At 51.9% G+C, this 19291-nt stretch overlaps 1 protein-coding gene across 4 annotated transcripts in view; it reads left to right on the top strand.

The window, feature by feature from the left end:
* NAA35 (N-alpha-acetyltransferase 35, NatC auxiliary subunit) overlaps window positions 1-19291 on the top strand; it is a 114828-nt gene that overhangs the window by 46269 nt on the left and 49268 nt on the right. For 2 of the 4 annotated variants that reach the window (XR_013272138.1, XM_077474838.1), the window contains exons 3-7: window positions 13595-13729; window positions 14900-14933; window positions 18126-18240; window positions 18428-18502; window positions 19119-19286. Coding sequence is in view for 3 of the 4 variants with exons in the window: in XM_077474838.1 (XP_077330964.1) it covers window positions 13595-13729; window positions 14900-14933; window positions 18126-18240; window positions 18428-18502; window positions 19119-19286 (527 nt within the window). In the remaining variant the exon portion in view is untranslated. Of the gene's footprint in view, window positions 1-10676; window positions 10947-13594; window positions 13730-14899; window positions 14934-18125; window positions 18241-18427; window positions 18503-19118; window positions 19287-19291 lie in introns of those variants that run through there. The other 2 variants (XM_077474840.1, XM_077474841.1) reach the window with 2 other exon arrangements.

The raw sequence follows: 19291 nt of genomic DNA, 5'->3' as shown, positions 1-19291 counted from the left end.
TGTCCCCCCCCCCCCCCAGGATCCTTCTCTATATGTGGTGTCCCCCCCAGGATCCTTCTCTATATGTGGTGTCCCCCCCAGGATCCTTCTCCATATGTGGTGTACCCCCCCAGGATCCTTCTCTATATGTGGTGTACCCCCCCAGGATCCTTCTCTATATGTGGTGTACCCCCCAGGATCCTTCTCTATATGTGGTGTACCCCCCCAGGATCCTTCTCTATATGTGGTGTACCCCCCCCAGGATCCTTCTCTATATGTGGTGTACCCCCAGGATCCTTCTCTATATGTGGTGTACCCCCCAGGATCCTTCTCTATATGTGGTGTACCCCCCAGGATCCTTCTCTATATGTGGTGTGCCCCCCCCTGGATCCTTCTCTATATGTGGTGTCTCTCCCCCCCAGATCCGTCTCTATATGCTGTGTGTCCCCCCCAGATCCTTCTCTATATGCGGTGTGTCCCCCCCAGATCCTTCTCTATATGCGGTGTGTCCCCCCCAGATCCTTCTCTATATGCGGTGTGTCCCCCCAGATCCTTCTCTATATGCGGTGTGTCCCCCCAGATCCTTCTCTATATGCGGTGTCCCCCCCAGATCCTTCTCTATATGCGGTGTGTCCCCCCCAGATCCTTCTCTATATGCGGTGTGTCCCCCCCAGATCCTTCTCTATATGCGGTGTGTCCCCCCCAGATCCTTCTCTATATGCGGTGTGTCCCCCCCCAGATCCTTCTCTATATGTGGTGTGTGTCCCCCCAGATCCTTCTCTATATGTGGTGTGTGTCCCCCCAGATCCTTCTCTATATGTGGTGTGTGTCCCCCCAGATCCTTCTCTATATGTGGTGTGTGTCCCTCCCAGATCCTTCTCTATATGCGGTGTGTCCCTCCCAGATCCTTCTCTATATGCGGTGTGTCCCTCCCAGATCCTTCTCTATATGCGGTGTGTCCCTCCCAGATCCTTCTCTATATGCGGTGTGTCCCTCCCAGATCCTTCTCTATATGCGGTGTGTCCCTCCCAGATCCTTCTCTATATGCGGTGTGTCCCTCCCAGATCCTTCTCTATATGCGGTGTGTCCCTCCCAGATCCTTCTCTATATGCGGTGTGTCCCTCCCAGATCCTTCTCTATATGCGGTGTGTCACTCCCAGATCCTTCTCTATATGCGGTGTGTCCCCCCCAGATCCTTCTCTATATGCGGTGTGTCCCCTCCCCCAGATCCTTCTCTATATTCTCTATATGCGGTGTGTTCCCCCCCTCAGATCCTTCTCTATATGCGGTGTGTTCCCCCCCCCCCCCCCAGATTCTTCTCTATATGCGGTGTGTCCCCCCCCCCCCAGATCCTTCTCTATATGCGGTGTGTTCCCCCCCAGATCCTTCTCTATATGCGGTGTGTCCCCCCCAGATCCTTCTCTATATGCGGTGTGTCCCCCTCCCCCAGATCCTTCTCTATATGCGGTGTGTCCCCCTCCCCCAGATCCTTCTCTATATGCGGTGTGTCCCCCTCCCCCAGATCCTTCTCTATATGCGGTGTGTCCCCCTCCCCCAGATCCTTCTCTATATGCGGTGTGTCCCCCTCCCCCAGATCCTTCTCTATATGCGGTGTGTCCCCCTCCCCCAGATCCTTGTCTATATGCGGTGTGTCCCCCTCCCCCAGATCCTTCTCTATATGCGGTGTGTCCCCCCCAGATCCTTCTCTATATGCGGTGTGTCCCCCCCAGATCCTTCTCTATATGCGGTGTGTGTCCCCCCCCCCAGATCCTTCTCTATATGCGGTGTGTGTCCCCCCCCAGATCCTTCTCTATATGCGGTGTGTGTCCCCCCCAGATCCTTCTCTATATGCGGTGTGTGTCCCCCCCCCCAGATCCTTCTCTATATGCGGTGTGTGTCCCCCCCCCCCAGATCCTTCTCTATATGCGGTGTGTGTCCCCCCCCCAGATCTTTCTCTATATGCGGTGTGTGTCCCCCCCCCAGATCCTTCTCTATATGCGGTGTGTCCCCCCCATCCTCCTCTATATGCGGTGTGTGCCCCCAGGATCCTCCTCCTATATGCGGTGTGTCCCCCCCCCAGATCCTTCTCTATATGCGGTGTGTGCCCCCCCCCAGATCCTTCTCTATATGCGGTGTGTCCCCCCCCCAGATCCTTCTCTATATGTGGTGTGTCCCCCTCCCCCAGATCCTTCTCTATATGCGGTGTGTCCCCCTCCCCCAGATCCTTCTCTATATGCGGTGTGTCCCCCTCCCCCAGATCCTTGTCTATATGCGGTGTGTCCCCCTCCCCCAGATCCTTGTCTATATGCGGTGTGTCCCCCTCCCCCAGATCCTTCTCTATATGCGGTGTGTCCCCCCCAGATCCTTCTCTATATGCGGTGTGTCCCCCCCAGATCCTTCTCTATATGCGGTGTGTGTCCCCCCCCCCAGATCCTTCTCTATATGCGGTGTGTGTCCCCCCCCCAGATCCTTCTCTATATGCGGTGTGTGTCCCCCCCCCAGATCCTTCTCTATATGCGGTGTGTGTCCCCCCCCCAGATCCTTCTCTATATGCGGTGTGTGTGTCCCCCCCCCAGATCCTTCTCTATATGCGGTGTGTGTCCCCCCCCCCAGATCCTTCTCTATATGCGGTGTGTGTCCCCCCCCCCAGATCCTTCTCTATATGCGGTGTGTGTCCCCCCCCAGATCCTTCTCTATATGCGGTGTGTCCCCCCCATCCTCCTCTATATGCGGTGTGTGCCCCCAGGATCCTCCTCTATATGCGGTGTGTCCCCCCCCCCCCCCAGATCCTTCTCTATATGCGGTGTGTGCCCCCCCCCAGATCCTTCTCTATATGCGGTGTGTCCCCCCCCAGATTCTTCTCTATATGCGGTGTGTCCCCCCCCAGATCCTTCTCTATATGCGGTGTGTCCCCCTCCCCCAGATCCTTCTCTATATGCAGTGTGTGTCCCCCCCATCCTTCTCTATATGCGGTGTGTGCCCCCAGGATCCTTCTCTATATGCGGTGTGTCCCCCCCCCAGATCCTTCTCTATATGCGGTGTGTCCCCCCCCAGATCCTTCTCTATATGCGGTGTGTACCCCCCCCAGGATCCTTCTCTATATGTGGTGTACCCCCCAGGATCCTTCTCTATATGTGGTGTGCCCCCCCGGATCCTTCTCTATATGTGGTGTCTCTTCCCCCCCCCCCGGATCCTTCTCTATATGTGGTGTCTCTCCCCCCCCCCCCAGATCCTTCTCTATATGTGGTGTCTCTCCCCCCCCCCCCCAGATCCTTCCCTATATGCGGTGTGTGCCCCCAGGATCCTTCTCTATATGCGGTGTGTCCCTCCCAGATCCTTCTCTATATGCGGTGTGTCCCCCCCAGATCCTTCTCTATATGCGGTGTGTTCCCCCCCAGATCCTTCTCTATATGCGGTGTGTCCCCCCCCAGATCCTTCTCTATATGCGGTGTGTTCCCCCCCCCCCCAGATCCTTCTCTATATGCGGTGTGTTCCCCCCCCCAGATCCTTCTCTATATGCGGTGTGTTCCCCCCCCCCCCCCCAGATCCTTCTCTATATGCGGTGTGTTCCCCCCCAGATCTTTCTCTATATGCGGTGTGTTCCCCCCCAGATCCTTCTCTATATGCGGTGTGTCCCCCTCCCCCAGATCCTTCTCTATATGCGGTGTGTCCCCCTCCCCAGATCCTTCTCTATATGCGGTGTGTCCCCCTCCCCCAGATCCTTCTCTATATGCAGTGTGTCCCCCCCCCCATCCTTCTCTATATGCGCTGTGTGCCCCCAGGATCCTTCTCTATATGCGGTGTGTCTCCCCCAGATCCTTCTCTATATGCGGTGTGTCCCCCCCAGATCCTTCTCTATATGCGGTGTGTCCCCCCCCAGATCCTTCTCTATATGCGGTGTGTCCCCCCCCAGATCCTTCTCTATATGCGGTGTGTCCCCCCCCAGATCCTTCTCTATATGCGGTGTGTGTCCCCCCTAGATCCTTCTCTATATGCGGTGTGTGCCCCCCCCCCAGATCCTTCTCTATATGCGGTGTGTGTCCCCCTCCCATCCTCCTCTATATGCGGTGTGTGCCCCCAGGATCCTCCTCTATATGCGGTGTGTCCCCCCCCAGATCCTTCTCTATATGCGGTGTGTCCCCCCCATCCTTCTCTATATGCGGTGTGTGTCCCCCCATCCTTCTCTATATGCGGTGTGTGTCCCCCCCATCCTTCTCTATATGCGGTGTGTGTCCCCCCCATCCTTCTCTATATGCGGTGTGTGCCCCCCCAGATCCTTCTCTATATGCGGTGTGTGCGCCCCCCCAGATCCTTCTCTATATGCGGTGTGTGCCCCCCCCCAGATCCTTCTCTATATGCGGTGTGTGCCCCCCCCCCAGATCCTTCTCTATATGCGGTGTGTGCCCCCCCCCAGATCCGTCTCTATATGCGGTGTGTCCCCCCCAGATCCTTCTCTATATGCGGTGTGTCCCCCCCCCCCAAGATCCTTCTCTATATGCGGTGTGTCCCCCCCCAGATCCTTCTCTATATGCGGTGTGTCCCCCTCCCCCAGATCCTTCTCTATATGCGGTGTGTCCCCCTCCCCCAGATCCTTCTCTATATGCGGTGTCCCCCTCCCCCAGATCCTTCTCTATATGCAGTGTGTGTCCCCCCCATCCTTCTCTATATGCGGTGTGTCCCCCCCATCCTTCTCTATATGCGGTGTGTCCCCCCCCAGATCCTTCTCTATATGCGGTGTGTCCCCCCCAGATCCTTCTCTATATGCGGTGTGTCCCCCCCCAGATCCTTCTCTATATGCGGTGTGTCCCCCCCAGATCCTTCTCTATATGCGGTGTGTCCCCCCCCCCCAGATCCTTCTCTATATGCGGTGTGTCCCCCCCCCCCCAGATCCTTCTCTATATGCGGTGTGTCCCCCCCCCCCAGATCCTTCTCTATATGCGGTGTGTCCCCCCCCCCAGATCCTTCTCTATATGCGGTGTGTCCCCCCCAGATCCTTCTCTATATGCGATGTGTCCCCCCCAGATCCTTGTCTATATGCGGTGTGTGTCCCCCCCAGATCCTTCTCTATATGCGGTGTGTGTCCCCCCCATCCTCCTCTATATGCGATGTGTGTCCCCCCCATCCTCCTCTATATGCGGTGTCCCCCCCCCCATCCTCCTCTATATGCGGTGTGTGCCCCCAGGATCCTCCTCTATATGCGGTGTGTCCCCCCCAGATCCTTCTCTATATGCGGTGTGTGCCCCCAGGATCCTCCTCTATATGCGGTGTGTCCCCCCCAGATCCTTCTCTATATGCGGTGTGTCCCCCCCATCCTTCTCTATATGCGGTGTGTGTCCCCCCCATCCTTCTCTATATGCGGTGTGTGTCCCCCCCATCCTTCTCTATATGCGGTGTGTGTGTCCCCCCCATCCTTCTCTATATGCGGTGTGTGTGTCCCCCCCATCCTTCTCTATATGCGGTGTGTGTCCCCCCCATCCTTCTCTATATGCGGTGTGTGTCCCCCCCATCCTTCTCTATATGCGGTGTGTGTCCCCCCCATCCTTCTCTATATGCGGTGTGTCCCCCCCATCCTTCTCTATATGCGGTGTGTCCCCCCCATCCTTCTCTATATGCGGTGTGTCCCCCCCCATCCTTCTCTATATGCGGTGTGTTCCCCCCCATCCTCCTCTATATGCGGTGTGTGCCCCCAGGATCCTCCTCTATATGCGGTGTGTCCCCCCCAGATCCTTCTCTATATGCGGTGTGTCCACCCCATCCTTCTCTATATGCGGTGTGTCCCCCCCCATCCTTCTCTATATGCGGTGTGTCCCCCCCCATCCTTCTCTATATGCGGTGTGTCCCCCCCCCATCCTTCTCTATATGCGGTGTGTCCCCCCCCATCCTTCTCTATATGCGGTGTGTCCCCCCCATCCTTCTCTATATGCGGTGTGTCCCCCCCCATCCTTCTCCATATGCGGTGCGTGTCCCCCCCCATCCTTCTCTATATGTGGTGTACCCCCCCAGGATCCTTCTCTATATGTGGTGTACCCCCCAGGATCCTTCTCTATATGTGGTGTCTCTCCCCCCCCCAGATCCTTCTCTATATGTGGTGTACCCCCCCAGGATCCTTCTCTATATGTGGTGTACCCCCCAGGATCCTTCTCTATATGTGGTGTCTCTCCCCCCCCATCCTTCTCTATATGCGGTGTGTCCCCCCCATCCTTCTCTATATGCGGTGTGTCCCCCCCCATCCTTCTCTATATGCGGTGCGTGTCCCCCCCATCCTTCTCTATATGCGGTGCGTGTCCCCCCCATCCTTCTCTATATGCGGTGCGTGTCCCCCCCATCCTTCTCTATATGCGGTGCGTGTCCCCCCCATCCTTCTCTATATGCGGTGCATGTCCCCCCCCATCCTTCTCTATATGCGGTGTGTCCCCCCCCCCATCCTCCTCTATATGCGGTGTGTCCCCCCCCCATCCTCCTCTATATGCGGTGTGTGTCCCCCCCATCCTTCTCTATATGCGGTGTGTGTCCCCCCCCATCCTTCTCTATATGCGGTGTGTGTCCCCCCCATCCTTCTCTATATGCGGTGTGTGTCCCCCCCATCCTTCTCTATATGCGGTGTGTGTCCCCCCCCATCCTTCTCTATATGCGGTGTGTGTCCCCCCCCATCCTTCTCTATATGCGGTGTGTGTCCCCCCCCATCCTTCTCTATATGCGGTGTGTGTCCCCCCCATCCTTCTCTATATGCGGTGTGTCCCCCCCATCCTTCTCTATATGCGGTGTGTCCCCCCCCATCCTTCTCTATATGCGGTGTGTCCCCCCCCATCCTTCTCTATATGCGGTGTGTCCCCCCCCATCCTTCTCTATATGCGGTGTCCCCCCCCATCCTTCTCTATATGCGGTGCGTGTCCCCCCCATCCTTCTCTATATGCGGTGCGTGTCCCCCCCATCCTTCTCTATATGCGGTGCGTGTCCCCCCCATCCTTCTCTATATGCGGTGCATGTCCCCCCCCATCCTTCTCTATATGCGGTGTGTCCCCCCCCCCATCCTCCTCTATATGCGGTGTGTCCCCCCCCCATCCTCCTCTATATGCGGTGTGTGTCCCCCCCATCCTTCTCTATATGCGGTGTGTGTCCCCCCCCATCCTTCTCTATATGCGGTGTGTGTCCCCCCCATCCTTCTCTATATGCGGTGTGTGTCCCCCCCATCCTTCTCTATATGCGGTGTGTGTCCCCCCCCATCCTTCTCTATATGCGGTGTGTGTCCCCCCCCATCCTTCTCTATATGCGGTGTGTGTCCCCCCCCATCCTTCTCTATATGCGGTGTGTGTCCCCCCCATCCTTCTCTATATGCGGTGTGTCCCCCCCATCCTTCTCTATATGCGGTGTGTCCCCCCCCATCCTTCTCTATATGCGGTGTGTCCCCCCCCATCCTTCTCTATATGCGGTGTGTCCCCCCCCATCCTTCTCTATATGCGGTGTCCCCCCCCATCCTTCTCTATATGTGGTGCGTGTCCCCCCCCCCATCCTTCTCTATATGTGGTGTACCCCCCCCAGGATCCTTCTCTATATGTGGTGTACCCCCCAGGATCCTTCTCTATATGTGGTGTGCCCCCCGGATACTTCTCCATATGTGGTGTCTCTCCCCCCCCAGATCCTTCTCTATATGTGGTGTCTCTCCCCCCCCCCCCCAGATCCTTCCCTATATGCGGTGTGTGCCCCCAGGATCCTTCTCTATATGCGGTGTGTCCCCCCCAGATCCTTCTCTATATGCGGTGTGTCCCCCCCCCAGATCCTTCTCTATATGCGGTGTGTCCCCCCCAGATCCTTCTCTATATGCGGTGTGTCCCCCCCCCAGATCCTTCTCTATATGCGGTGTGTCCCCCCCCAGATCCTTCTCTATATGCGGTGTGTCCCCCCCCAGATCCTTCTCTATATGCGGTGTGTCCCCCCCCCAGATCCTTCTCTATATGCGGTGTGTCCCCCCCCCAGATCCTTCTCTATATGCGGTGTGTCCCCCCCCCCAGATCCTTCTCTATATGCGGTGTGTCCCCCCCAGATCCTTCTCTATATGCGGTGTGTCCCCCCCCAGATCCTTCTCTATATGCGGTGTGTGTCCCCCAGTTCCTTCTCTATATGCGGTGTGTGTCCCCCCCCCCCAGATCCTTCTCTATATGCGGTGTGTGTCCCCCCCCCCCCAGATCCTTCTCTATATGCGGTGTGTGTCCCCCCCCATCCTCCTCTATATGCGGTGTGTGCCCCCAGGATCCTCCTCTATATGCGGTGTGTCCCCCCCAGATCCTTCTCTATATGCGGTGTGTGTCCCCCCCATCCTTCTCTATATGTGGTGTGTGTCCCCCCCATCCTTCTCTATATGCGGAGTGTGTCCCCCCCCCCATCCTTCTCTATATGCGGAGTGTCCCCCCCCCCCATCCTTCTCTATATGCGGTGTGTGTCCCCCCCTCATCCTTCTCTATATGCGGTGTGTGTGTCCCCCCCTCATCCTTCTCTATATGCGGTGTGTGTCCCCCCCATCCTTCTCTATATGCGGTGTGTGTCCCCCCCCCCATCCTTCTCTATATGCGGTGTGTGTCGCCCCCCCCCCATCCTTCTCTATATGCGGTGTGTGTCCCCCCCATCCTTCTCTATATGCGGTGTGTGTCCCCCCCCATCCTTCTCTATATGCGGTGTGTGCCCCCCCCCCATCCTTCTCTATATGCGGTGTGTGTCCCCCCCCCATCCTTCTCTATATGCGGTGTGTGTCCCCCCCCCCCATCCTTCTCTATATGCGGTGTGTGTCCCCCCCCATCCTTCTCTATATGCGGTGTGTGTCCCCCCCCATCCTTCTCTATATGCGGTGTGTGTCCCCCCCCATCCTTCTCTATATGCGGTGTGTGTCCCCCCCATCCTTCTCTATATGCGGTGTGTGTCCCCCCCATCCTTCTCTATATGCGGTGTGTGTCCCCCCCATCCTTCTCTATATGCGGTGTGTGTCCCCCCCCATCCTTCTCTATATGCGGTGTGTGTCCCCCCCCATCCTTCTCTATATGCGGTGTGTGTCCCCCCCATCCTTCTCTATATGCGGTGTGTCCCCCCCCATCCTTCTCTATATGCGGTGTGTCCCCCCCCATCCTTCTCTATATGCGGTGTGTCCCCCCCCATCCTTCTCTATATGCGGTGTCCCCCCCCATCCTTCTCTATATGTGGTGCGTGTCCCCCCCCCCATCCTTCTCTATATGTGGTGTATCCCCCCCAGGATCCTTCTCTATATGTGGTGTACCCCCCAGGATCCTTCTCTATATGTGGTGTGCCCCCCGGATACTTCTCTATATGTGGTGTCTCTCCCCCCCCAGATCCTTCTCTATATGTGGTGTCTCTCCCCCCCCCCCCCAGATCCTTCCCTATATGCGGTGTGTGCCCCCAGGATCCTTCTCTATATGCGGTGTGTCCCCCCCAGATCCTTCTCTATATGCGGTGTGTCCCCCCCCCAGATCCTTCTCTATATGCGGTGTGTCCCCCCCAGATCCTTCTCTATATGCGGTGTGTCCCCCCCCCCCAGATCCTTCTCTATATGCGGTGTGTCCCCCCCCAGATCCTTCTCTATATGCGGTGTGTCCCCCCCCAGATCCTTCTCTATATGCGGTGTGTCCCCCCCCAGATCCTTCTCTATATGCGGTGTGTCCCCCCCCCCAGATCCTTCTCTATATGCGGTGTGTCCCCCCCCCAGATCCTTCTCTATATGCGGTGTGTCCCCCCCAGATCCTTCTCTATATGCGGTGTGTCCCCCCCCAGATCCTTCTCTATATGCGGTGTGTGTCCCCCAGTTCCTTCTCTATATGCGGTGTGTGTCCCCCCCCAGATCCTTCTCTATATGCGGTGTGTGTCCCCCCCCCCCAGATCCTTCTCTATATGCGGTGTGTGTCCCCCCCCATCCTCCTCTATATGCGGTGTGTGCCCCCAGGATCCTCCTCTATATGCGGTGTGTCCCCCCCAGATCCTTCTCTATATGCGGTGTGTGTCCCCCCCATCCTTCTCTATATGCGGTGTGTGTCCCCCCCATCCTTCTCTATATGCGGAGTGTGTCCCCCCCCCATCCTTCTCTATATGCGGAGTGTCCCCCCCCCCCATCCTTCTCTATATGCGGTGTGTGTCCCCCCCCTCATCCTTCTCTATATGCGGTGTGTGTGTCCCCCCCTCATCCTTCTCTATATGCGGTGTGTGTCCCCCCCATCCTTCTCTATATGCGGTGTGTGTCCCCCCCCCCCATCCTTCTCTATATGCGGTGTGTGTCCCCCCCCCCCATCCTTCTCTATATGCGGTGTGTGTCCCCCCCCATCCTTCTCTATATGCGGTGTGTGTCCCCCCCCCATCCTTCTCTATATGCGGTGTGTGCCCCCCCCCCATCCTTCTCTATATGCGGTGTGTGTCCCCCCCCCATCCTTCTCTATATGCGGTGTGTGTCCCCCCCCCATCCTTCTCTATATGCGGTGTGTGTCCCCCCCCATCCTTCTCTATATGCGCTGTGTGCCCCCAGGATCCTTCTCTATATGCGGTGTCCCCCGATCCCTCTCTATATGCTCCAGCCAAGCTGTCACATCGCCCATCACCATGCGGTAGCCGCGCCCACCTACGCTGACAGCCAATGACATTCACAGCACTCCTCCACCAGCTGTTCTCTCATCTGACCCGGCGACGTCACTGACAGGGCAGACCCAACCAGTCTACACATGACACAGGATCGCGAGAAGAGCAAACCTCGCGATGGCCGGCATACAGTCAGCGTGCGCCCCTTGCTAAGCCCTAATATTTATTTCCTGCATGTCGCTAATTGGGCCCAGATCGCCGCCATTGACTTCGGTGTAGGACTGTATGCCAGTATTGATCTCTGCTCATGAGTGACAGGGGTCGCTGCTCACCCCCGTGACGTCACCACGCTGCCCCTAGCGTAACGTGGAGGCAGAGTGCTTGGTAAGCCGGTGAAGGAGGTGAGGGGGATCGTGCCTGGTAGAGGGGATGTGGGGCTATGGCAGGGGGGTGTGTAGTATTTGCTGGTGTTATACAGAGAAAGGGGCAGCAGGGTTCATTTATGTCACTAGAAAGGACACAGCTATGTCTTCTTCTTCTATACCTTGTGGTGTCACTGTCACCCACCTTGTCATAGGACACAAAAGATTCCATGACACATTTCTAATAACATAAGGCGCTGTATATTGAGAGAGATTTCTCACAACTGGAGCAGCTGTGCATGGCAACCAATCAGCTGCTGTCATTTATTGTCACAGCTTAAAGAAACAAGCTAAAGATAGCTTCTGATTGGTCGCAATGTACAGCAACTCCAGATCCTGTCTGCCTCCAGCTTGTTGTACATTCTGCTTTACATTGATTGGAGAATCAGGGGTCATTATGTGAGCGCTGGAATGAGAAGAAATGATCAGAGGGCCTGATCTGTGGTGGGTTGCTGTGTTGTGTAAAAATGACGCACTTTTATACAGTGCAGCTCACCTCACCGCATGTCACAAAACGCTGTGGTGCATAGACTTTTGTGACACTTTAGTAAACAGTGTGATTTGTTGTAATGATGCATAATACTGGCCCTTTGCAGCGTGCACCAGCCTGTTTTAGCATGCTTACTTGTGTGAATGAGCTGTGCTTTTTTTTTATTTTTTATTTTTTTTTACACAGTAAATCTTTACTGTAGTGTTTCAAAATGCTGTGGTGTGTTAGACTTTAATGAATTGGTATTTTGTGACCCTATAAATTTAAAGTGGAAGTAAGGTCCGCTATAATTTTTTTATTTTTGCCCCCCCAGATGGGTTATGCCATAATATACTGGTATGCACAGCATATTAGTACACTATGGCAGACTTGCCTGTCATATGATGTGCAGTGCTGGGACCGATCTGGCGAGCCCCCAGCACTTCCATCTTTGCCTGGTCTTCCTTCCTGGTCCCGTGCCTTCAGCCACTTGATGGGCCAGGCTGCAATGTCGCCATGCATGGGAGTCACATCACCGCGGCACGGATCAGAGCCGTAAATGTTCACCGAGCAGCGCATGGGAGTATATTGGGGTGATTATAATTTCCCTAACGTGCCACATCCCTAGAAAGCAAGAAATCCACTGAGGGTGGGACTTTGAAAGCACTCAGTAATACAATAAAGTATTTAAAAGATCAATTTACCTTGTTATGGGGCACTTGAGCATGCTCGTTCCTGAGCCATGCTCCTGTGGTAATTTTCCATAAACACACAGAGCGTGGCTCAGCCCCGCCCCTGATCTTTCTTTCCTCAGTGGCTCACGCTTATGTGTGAGCCTATGAGGAGAGAGAGACCCAGGAAAGCCACTGCTTTCATGCTCTTTGCTGGATCCAGAAAGGGCTCAGGTAAGTGTAAGGGCAGGGGGGAGGGGGCTGAGGGGAGAAGCTGCACCCAGAAGGTTTTTCACCTTAATGCATAAAAGTAAAAAACTTTCTGCCTTTAGAACTACTTTAAGGCACTGAGATTTTCTCTCTAATGGTCCAGGTCCCTTACAGGCATCTTCTCCCTGGATGCCAGTCTTCGGGCATCTCCATTGGCCAGTGCAGGGTGACGTAACTCATGTGCAGGAGTCATTCATCCCGGTGCAATGGCAATGCAAGCCGAGGTCAGTTTTCATGTCACAGAAAACTGCAAGCAGGCAGCCATTGGTGTGATGTCACTTCTGCAATAATGGCATGCTTGCTCCCAATCCTTTGTTAGATGCCTTCAGTTCTGCTTCAAAGCTAAACTCCAGGTATAGATTTTATTATACAGTTACACTGGTCCATCTTGGACCAATGCAAGTATGGATATGCCTGTGGGACCTTTGTGGAAACAGGGAATCACTGTAGTAGTTGCTGCTGTCTTCCAATTCCAGTGCTGACTAGCTGCCCTACAGTGTAGTAACCACAGGGGGTCATTTGCTTTGCAACGGTGCCATTGACCGAACGCCTTGCAAATGAATTCCAAATGAATGCAAGGCGTTCTTATCAGACAAGGTGTCAAAGCAGGTGATGTTTGTCTTTAGCAGAATCCTCAGTGAATCTCCGATATTTGGCAGAATGTTTGTGGCAGTAGGTAAGAACAGAACTATGTATGACGGAGAGAGAAATATGTAGGCTGCCATTGCTGATCTCTCCTGAAAGTCTAGGTTTCTGGTTGCCGTATAAGCAGGCAACAAAGGACGTCAGAACACCAAAGCTGCATATTTCCAAAAACCCACCATGCCTCTTACTAAATACCTTGGTCTGTCTACTTTCTAAAAAGGGTAATTTGGGGGCCATTTGTACTGTCCTTTTTGGGCCTCAAAAATTAGATGGGGGAGGGGAGGGAGTTGGGGTTATTTTTGCTCTCTCCAGTCTTAGTAAATCTCAACCCTAAAGTGTCTAAAGGAAGAACTGCCAGTGAATTCAGATTCTGCCTTTCATTTATTCATCTGAGCAAAAACATTGAAAATAAAAATCAAATGAATTACGTATGTAACAAGAAAACGTCACTTCTAGCATAGCTGATGGGAAGAACAATCACCTGAAAAAAAGATTGTGCTAATGTCTGTTCTAAATTTGTCATATAGATATATATGATATAAGACTAATACGCCTTTTCTGTGTTCTACTAGTGCGTACTGCCCTTGGAATGAAGGCTACCCTGGATGAAGATGGTTCAGGATGGGAACTTAGCATGCAGGACAAGATGGGGAAGAGCAATGCCAACTGGATAGACATCACTCAGGAATTCAGAAATGCTTGTAGTGGTAATTGTAGTCCTAACTATATAATATATATTTATTAAAAAACAATCTAAGTTGACTAAAATCAGAAACACCGCAACATGTATAAGGTTTCTGCATGTCGCTGTTTTCCGGCCCATTGGCTGCATATTCTGCCTGCTGTGTATGCAGCAATGACAGCAGCTTCTGAAACACACTGATACTGGCTATCAAGTGACAGCTTAGTCGTACACATGTATTGTGCAGGTGACGGTCTGAGGTGTTCTTATGACAGCTTGCAGTGATCAGGTTACCAAGTGGGAGGAGATCCATGAATATCACATCGCTGCTCTCCCTTACACACAATCTGCAAGTGACCAGCACTGAGCACTTCCAGGTTCTGCACTTTAGTGTGTGCTGGAATCCACTCTAATGCAGAGAAAGAATACTATCTCCGACTGCTATCTGCAGGACACAGAGGAGGCATCAGGGCTCTAACAGACCTTGATGCCTACAGTGAAAAAATGTAGTCACTTAACAGGCCTCTCTTCCAATCCTAGACTGTTTGCAATGTTATGGAGAAAACGTTCCAATGGACATCGCAGGCTGCACACCATGACCTGCATTTTAATAATACATGATTAAATGCAATTATAGGGTAGAGTAAACCTTGTGGTTTCCAAAAGAAACCTGTAATTACTCCATTATAAAAGGGCCCCTTGATCACTTTTACATGAGGCGGATAAGACCCCAAGCTTGTCTAATTTACTTCCTTTGCCAAGTGCTGCACTGGCTCTAAGCATTGTATGACGTGTATCACATACAGTGCTGGGTTCTGGTTGTGAGACGGACTTCCCGTCTCACACCTGGAACAAAATAGTCAGTCTCAGCAGTGCTTAACTCTTCAGGGGCAGCTTTGTATTCCGGAAAATTAATACAAAGCTTTTTCTGATTGGCAAAGTCTTCACAGAATACAAAGCTGCCTCTAAACCTCTGAGCCCTGCTCAGACCTACTCTATTTTGTGCCAGGTGTGAGAAGTAAAGTCTGTATTACGGTCAGAACCCAGCACTGTGTACTATATGTAGCTGAAGCTAGATACAATTCATACAGCATGTGGCGCCAGTGCAACACTTGTGAAGGAAATAGTTTGTTTGGACCAGGTATTGGCGGATATGTACAAAGTAAACTGAAAAAGATGTTTCTTTCATTTACAGAATTGAAGCTGGGAGAACTCCTTCATGACAAACTGTAAGTATTGGTATCCAATAACTTCCACAGCCACGAAAACCTTACACTGTCCAAATTGTCTTTAGTTATAATTTAACTGTTCCAACTTCAGAAAATGTGCAGTAAAGTTGTTGTGAACTATTGTGTGTTACACATCCTTATTGCACATGTGTAAAGGTTTGACCCCACTTTGTTCAAGCCTGGTAAACCAGGAACATAATTTTAAATTCCCCTTACCTTTCTGCAGCAAACCAAGATAGGGTAAATCTCTCTAATGGAGCCAGGAATAGCAACAAAAACTGACATTAGTTCTAAGGACCCTTTCACTCTGATGCACTGATGGGTGTGACCTAGTGTAGCCATGGGTTTGGTGTGAGTTATGTCGCGTACACACGATCGGACTATCCGGTGGACTTAGTCCGGCGGACAATCCGCCAGACTTTTGCAGCGGAGGTCCGCTGGACTTTCCAAATGAAAGGACTTGCCCACACACAGACTAAAGTCCGTTCATTTTGAACATGACTTCAGGTATGACGGGACTAGAGAAGGAAGTCAAGATTGACACCTTGCGAGCCCCTTCGCCTGGTATTGGTTTTAAGGGTAACCCCTACGCCGAAAAAATGGCGTGGGGGTCCCCCCCTCCTCAACCGTACCAAGCCGCATGCCCTCATGGGGGGGGGGGTGGGTGCTTTGGGGAAGGGGGGGTGCCCCAGATCCCAGCCTCCCACCCTATGTGAATGAGTATGGGGTACATCGTACCCCTACCCATTCACCTGAGTGAAAAAGAGTAGCTGCTCTCTTGCTAGTGGAGGAGCCTGGCTTTCTCCGTCATCGTCACCGTTCGGGAGTCTTCTTCTGACTTCGGGGGTCTTCTTCTGACTTCGGGGGTCTTCTTCTGACTTCGGGGGTCTTCTGACTTCTCCGCGCTTTCCGGTTTTTCTCGCCGGGCTCCTCCACTATCTTCTGCTCTTTTGCTGCTCTTTTACTAGCGGAGGAGCCCAGCTTTCTCCGCCTTCTTCTTTCTCCTTCTTACCCTTCTTTTTCCTTCTTTCTCCTTCTTACCCTTCTTCTTTCTTCCTTCTTCTTCCCCTTTGTTGACACAATGCTCTCTCCTGCTGTAATGCCCTGGACACAGTGCGTGGCGACTTATATAGGCACAAGGGACCCTTATGTCTATATAAGTCGCGGCACACCGTGTCCACGGCATTACAGAGGGAGAGAGCATCGTATCAACATAGGAAGAAAAGAAGGAAGAAGACTGTGATGGCGAAGGAGAAAGCCGGGCTTCTCTGCTAGCAAAAGAGCAGAAGATAACGGAGGAGCTCGGCGAGAAGACCCCCGGAGCTGCCTAATGAACTACTTTAAAAACATTTGTAGTGTGTTTTTTTTTTTTTTTTGTTGACACTTTTTCCCTCAGGTGAATGGGTAGGGGTACGATGTGCCCCATACTCATTCACATAGGGTGGGAGGCCGGGATCTGGGGGCCCCTTATTAAAGGGGGCTCCCGGATTCCGATAAGCCCCCCGCCGGCAGACCCTGACAAATGGCCAGGGTTGTCGGGAAGATGCCCTTGTCCTCATCAACATGGGGACAAGGTGCTTTGGGGTGGGGGGGGGTGCCCCCCTTTCCCAAAGCACCCACCCCATATTGAGGGCATGCGGCCTGGTACTGTTCGGGGGGGGGGGGGGGGGGCACTCGCCCATCCCCGCCACCTTTCCTGAACGGCCAGGCTGCGTGCTCGGATAAGGGTCTGGTATGGACTTTGGGGGGACCCCCATGCCGTTTTTTTTGGTGTAGGGGTTACCCTTAAAACCCATACCAGTCGACGGGGCTCGCAAGGTGTCAATCTCGCCGATGGAGGCGGCGAGATTGACTTCCTTCTCTAGTGCCGTTGTACCTGAAGTCACGTTCAAAATGAACGGACCAGCATACAGACGAGCGGATTGTCCGCTCGAAAGCAGAGTCCGGCGGACAATTTTGAGTCAAGTCTTCTTTCACAGTCCGCCGGACTTTTGGGAAGAAAAAGTCCACTTGGGCCCACACACGATCAAATTGTCTGGCGGACTCTGGTCCGCCGGATAGTCTGATCGTGTGTACGCGGCATTAGGTACACTTTTCCATAGAGTTCTATTATGTCCCGCAGTTTTGGTGTGCTTTCAGAAAGGAAAATAATCACTTTTGATTTGCTACTACACAGCAAATGCACTGTAAATGCCATAGGCGTGTTTACAGTGCGGTTGTGGTACGTTTCCATAGAAGTGAATGGAGGCAGTTCCAAAGCATCAGTGCTGGCTAAACTCTTCATGCAGCGTTATTTTTTGCTTTGCGCAACGCAATGCTAGTTTTGCAGTGTGAACTCCATCTGCTCCCTATTGTAACAATTCTGTGTGGCATTGATATGCAATTGGGAAGAGATAAAAACACAACACAACCACCACATTTCTACGCCAGTGTGAACGAGCCCTAGGAGAAAAGTTACAGTATATGACGTGTGGTTGCTGTCACATGGATTGCGGTAGGAGTCCCTAACCTTGTGTAAACTGTTGGTTTGGCACTTCACACAGAGCTCTTTCCCCTGTCACAGTGGCCAGCAGGATGAAGTGTGAGCAAGGATCTGTGAATATATGCTAGTGGGGGAAGTGACCAATAAAGTCACATTAAGATGTTTCTTTTAATGTAGCTTTGTAGAGTTCATATTCCTTAAAGCAAATCTTCTTTGCCATTTATGGGCAAAACGGTGGTTTCCTTTAAAGTTGTTGTAAACCCTTACAACCAACTTTGACCTACAGGTAAGCCTAGATTAAGGCTTACCTGTAGGGCCAAGAAATATCTCCTAAACCTACACGGTTTAGGAGATATTTGCCGAAAGACAGCGCGCCACGGTCAACTGCGATATGCCGCGAGTGGCGTCTCGCATGCGCGGGCGTGATGTCATCACGGCTTTGCCGAATGACAGCGGCGGAGCAGCGAGACCCACCGAGAAGATGGATGTGCCGGACTACAGGGGACAGCGGTGACTTCGCTGGCTCCTGTATCAGGTAAGTGACACATAATGGACTACTATGCGATGCATAGTAGTCCATTAGGCTTTACCTTTGCAGGGAATGAAAGAGGAAGTAAACCCAGGGTTTACTTCCTCTTTAAGGCTCTGTTAAAAATTGTGACCGGTGACAGTTTTTTCAATCTCCTTTATTTTTTTTATTGGACTTTCAGCTTTGGCCTGTTTGAGGCTATGTCAGCTATTGAGATGATGGATCCTAAAATGGATGCTGGAATGATTGGCAATCAGGTTAATCGCAAGATTTTAAACTTTGAACAAGCAATAAAGGTTAGTTACAGCTCTGTAACAATTATTTACAGAATTACATGTATTGTGTTTTCTGATTTTGTTATTGGAGTTGAAGGAAAATTATGAATTTGTTTAAGACTGAGCTCTAACCTGTTGGTTTATTTTTTACTATGAATGAACCACTATCACCATTGTGTTAAAGCTTTTCTTTTTCTTATTTTTAAAGGATGGTACCATTAAAATTAAAGATTTATCATGGCCTGAACTGATAGGAATTATGGACACTTGTTTCTGTTGTTTGGTGAGTTTTAATTTCAGTACTTTAGGTGAAATGATTTTAATACACATGTTTTGTTAATGTTTGCATTAATAGTGTGAATGAAACCTAAAGGGTCGTCCTATTTAAAAAGTGATGCTTTCATTTTTAGTGAGTGCTGGAGCATACATTGACCTAATGATGGTGGTGGTTTTTTTTTTATTGTGTGTTTTATTTTATTTTTATTGCACAAAATGTGCATTTTTTTTTTTTATATTGTGTTTTGACATTTGTCCAACAAAAGGACTCTTTAAATTGTCTTTGTGCTAGCGTTACCTAGAACACAGACCAGCTATCATTGTCTGTCCTTGTGAACGATGACTGGTTTTGTATCTGCCCCCCCAATGTAGTTTTCTGAAAGCAGCCTGTAGTGGTTTGACCCGGGGTGTCCTGCCTACAGCGCTGCTGTCTGCATATGCTATGATCAGCCCATTTATGATGTTACTGCTACAGTTGCACAGTATTACCTGGCATTGTAAAATGCATTTAATTCATACAAATTGTTTTTTTTATAATATGTGGCTACTGTGCATTATATTTAAATTAAAGTATGTTTCGAGTTCAGCTTTAAATGAAGTGCAAACATTTTTTATTTTTGCAGATTACCTGGTTAGAAGGTCATTCATTGGCACAGACAGTTTTCACTTGCCTTTATGTTCATAATCCGGATCTCATAGAAGACCCAGCTATGAAAGCATTTGCACTAGGAATCCTCAAGATATGTGATATTGCCAGAGAGAAAGTGAACAAGGCTGCTGTATTTGAAGAGGTACA

This window comes from Lithobates pipiens, unplaced genomic scaffold, assembly GCF_037356315.1.
Source record: "Lithobates pipiens isolate NorthernLeopardFrog02 unplaced genomic scaffold, aLitPip1_a1.2 Scaffold_13, whole genome shotgun sequence".
Classification (NCBI taxonomy): Eukaryota; Metazoa; Chordata; class Amphibia; order Anura; family Ranidae; genus Lithobates; species Lithobates pipiens.
Note: the sequence above shows the minus strand (reverse complement) of the source record. Positions and strands in the feature narration are given on the sequence as shown.